This window comes from Numida meleagris, chromosome 3 (genome assembly GCF_002078875.1).
Source record: "Numida meleagris isolate 19003 breed g44 Domestic line chromosome 3, NumMel1.0, whole genome shotgun sequence".
Lineage (NCBI taxonomy): Eukaryota > Metazoa > Chordata > Aves > Galliformes > Numididae > Numida > Numida meleagris.
The window spans coordinates 57,650,575-57,652,400 of NC_034411.1; the positions used below are offsets into that span (position 1 = coordinate 57,650,575).

General features: G+C 61.9%; 1 protein-coding gene across 1 annotated transcript in view; it reads right to left on the minus strand.

Annotated features, from left to right (window-relative positions):
• LOC110396373 (maestro heat-like repeat-containing protein family member 2A) overlaps positions 1–1,826 on the minus strand; it is an 8,020-nt gene that overhangs the window by 4,208 nt on the left and 1,986 nt on the right. The window contains 5 exon segments of the mRNA XM_021391996.1: positions 56–304; positions 390–503; positions 619–688; positions 970–1,050; positions 1,588–1,781. Of these exon segments, the coding sequence (XP_021247671.1) occupies positions 56–304; positions 390–503; positions 619–688; positions 970–1,050; positions 1,588–1,781 (708 nt within the window).

The window sequence follows — 1,826 nt, forward strand, 5'->3', positions numbered from 1 at the left end:
CAGCAAGAGCAGAGGAGAAGCCTGGAGTTCGGAGGCGTGGGTCAGGCCTTAGCACCAGGCTGTGCGCTTTCCATGCACAGCACGGGGCCCTGCCTGCTCCACTCTGCCTGCTCTCCCCAGCAGGGAGAATGTGGGCAATGTGCCAGCACTTTCCCGGGCACCCCAGCCCTGCCCATTTTGGCAGCAGCATCGCCACCCCGACAGCGCTTTCCCTTCCCAAACCAGCTCACCCGGGTCCTGGGGTCCCCGCACAGGCACTGCACGGCCTCCGCAACCTGGGGCAGCTTCTCTGCCATCACGGGCTCTGCAAGAGATGCGCAGAAGCATGTGTGGAGGCACAGCCCAGATGGCCAAAGGGATCCCTGGAAGTCCCGACCCGTGGTACTGACCATCCGAGCGAGCCAGAGCACCGAGCAGACCCAGGACTGCCACGCGTCCGGCCTCCCTCTCATCGCCCAGCTGCGACTGCAGAAACAGGACCGTTTCCTCCGGGCAGATGCGGGCTGTGGGGAAGAAATCCCACGCTGTGTTAGCAAGCAACTCATGCCCATTCCTGAGGCTTAGCAGAGAGGTTTTGGCCAGGGCACCTCCAAGCATGGCCAAATCTCCTCTCCTTACCCTGCAGCAGGATGCAGCGGGTCATCTTTGCGCTCTCAGCCTCGCTGTGCTGTTTGGTGTCCTCAGAGAGCTGTGGGGACAAGGTCCACTTGAGAAAATCACATCGGCATTGAGGCCGGAAAAGAAAGTGTGCTGCCAGCTCTCGCCTCCCTTGCCGCTCTTGGGAAGAGGCCACGCAGGCAAAACCCAGCCCGCCCCACAGCGTCCCCGGGGGCACACGCACAGCTCTGGAGCAGCCACGGGCATGCAGGAGCTAAGGCTGAGCGGCTGCTCGAGGCTCGGAGCTCCGCAGTCCTCCTGAGACTTAGCCAAGAGGGAAGCTGCTGTGGGCGCAAGGGTAGGCTCCCTTACCTCGCAGAACACGGCACTGGTGATGGCCAGCAACGTGTCCTTGGGGATGACAGACTGAACTCCCTCCAAGATATCGAGGCTCTGCAAGAGACCAGGGGAGGAAGAAAGGGCTGTAGCCACATCTAGCCACTTGGGAGCGGAGAAACCGTTTCCCAATGGCTTGTCCGCTGGGAGAAGCTCCCGCACAGGCCTTCTTGTTTGTCACCGCCCCCCAGCAGCACCAAGAGAGTCTCTCTGCTGTGACCCGAGCCCCGTTTGGGCATCGTTTGCTGGCATTTCCCACCCAACAGCCTTCTCCTCCCCCATCAGATGCAACTGGGCGTGGTCCTCCTGGTTGTTAGCACAGAGCTCCTCAGGCACTCAGAGCCGCACAGTGGTGCTGGTGAAGCCTCCCATCCCCAGGAGATGGGCCCCAGTGACTCTTGGCTCCCTCCTGGGCCTGTCTGGGTTGCTCTTTCCTTGACTGAAGAGCTCAGGAAGCCTCAGAGCTCCCTTGGACACCTGTTCCTTCTTTCTCCAAGGGCTCCCCGCCTCCTCCCTGCCACCCACTGACCCCTCGGGCACTCGCCCCAGGGCACTCAGCCACACGCCCACGCTGAGCCCTGCTCAGCATCTCACCTTGGTCACTCTGGAGGTGTCCTGGACCTCCTGACACTGGTGCACAAGCCAGAGGAGCCGCTCCCAGATGTGCTCTCGGCGCAGCTCCTCTTGCAGGAGGAGATCCATCATGGCAGCCACAGCCCCGATGACGGCCTGTTTGTCCTGGAGAGGGACGGCAGAGGCCCACCATCAAAGACTGAAGGTCTGCCCTTCCTACAGAGAGGGCTGTCTCTTTCTCTTTCCCTTCCCCTTCCCCA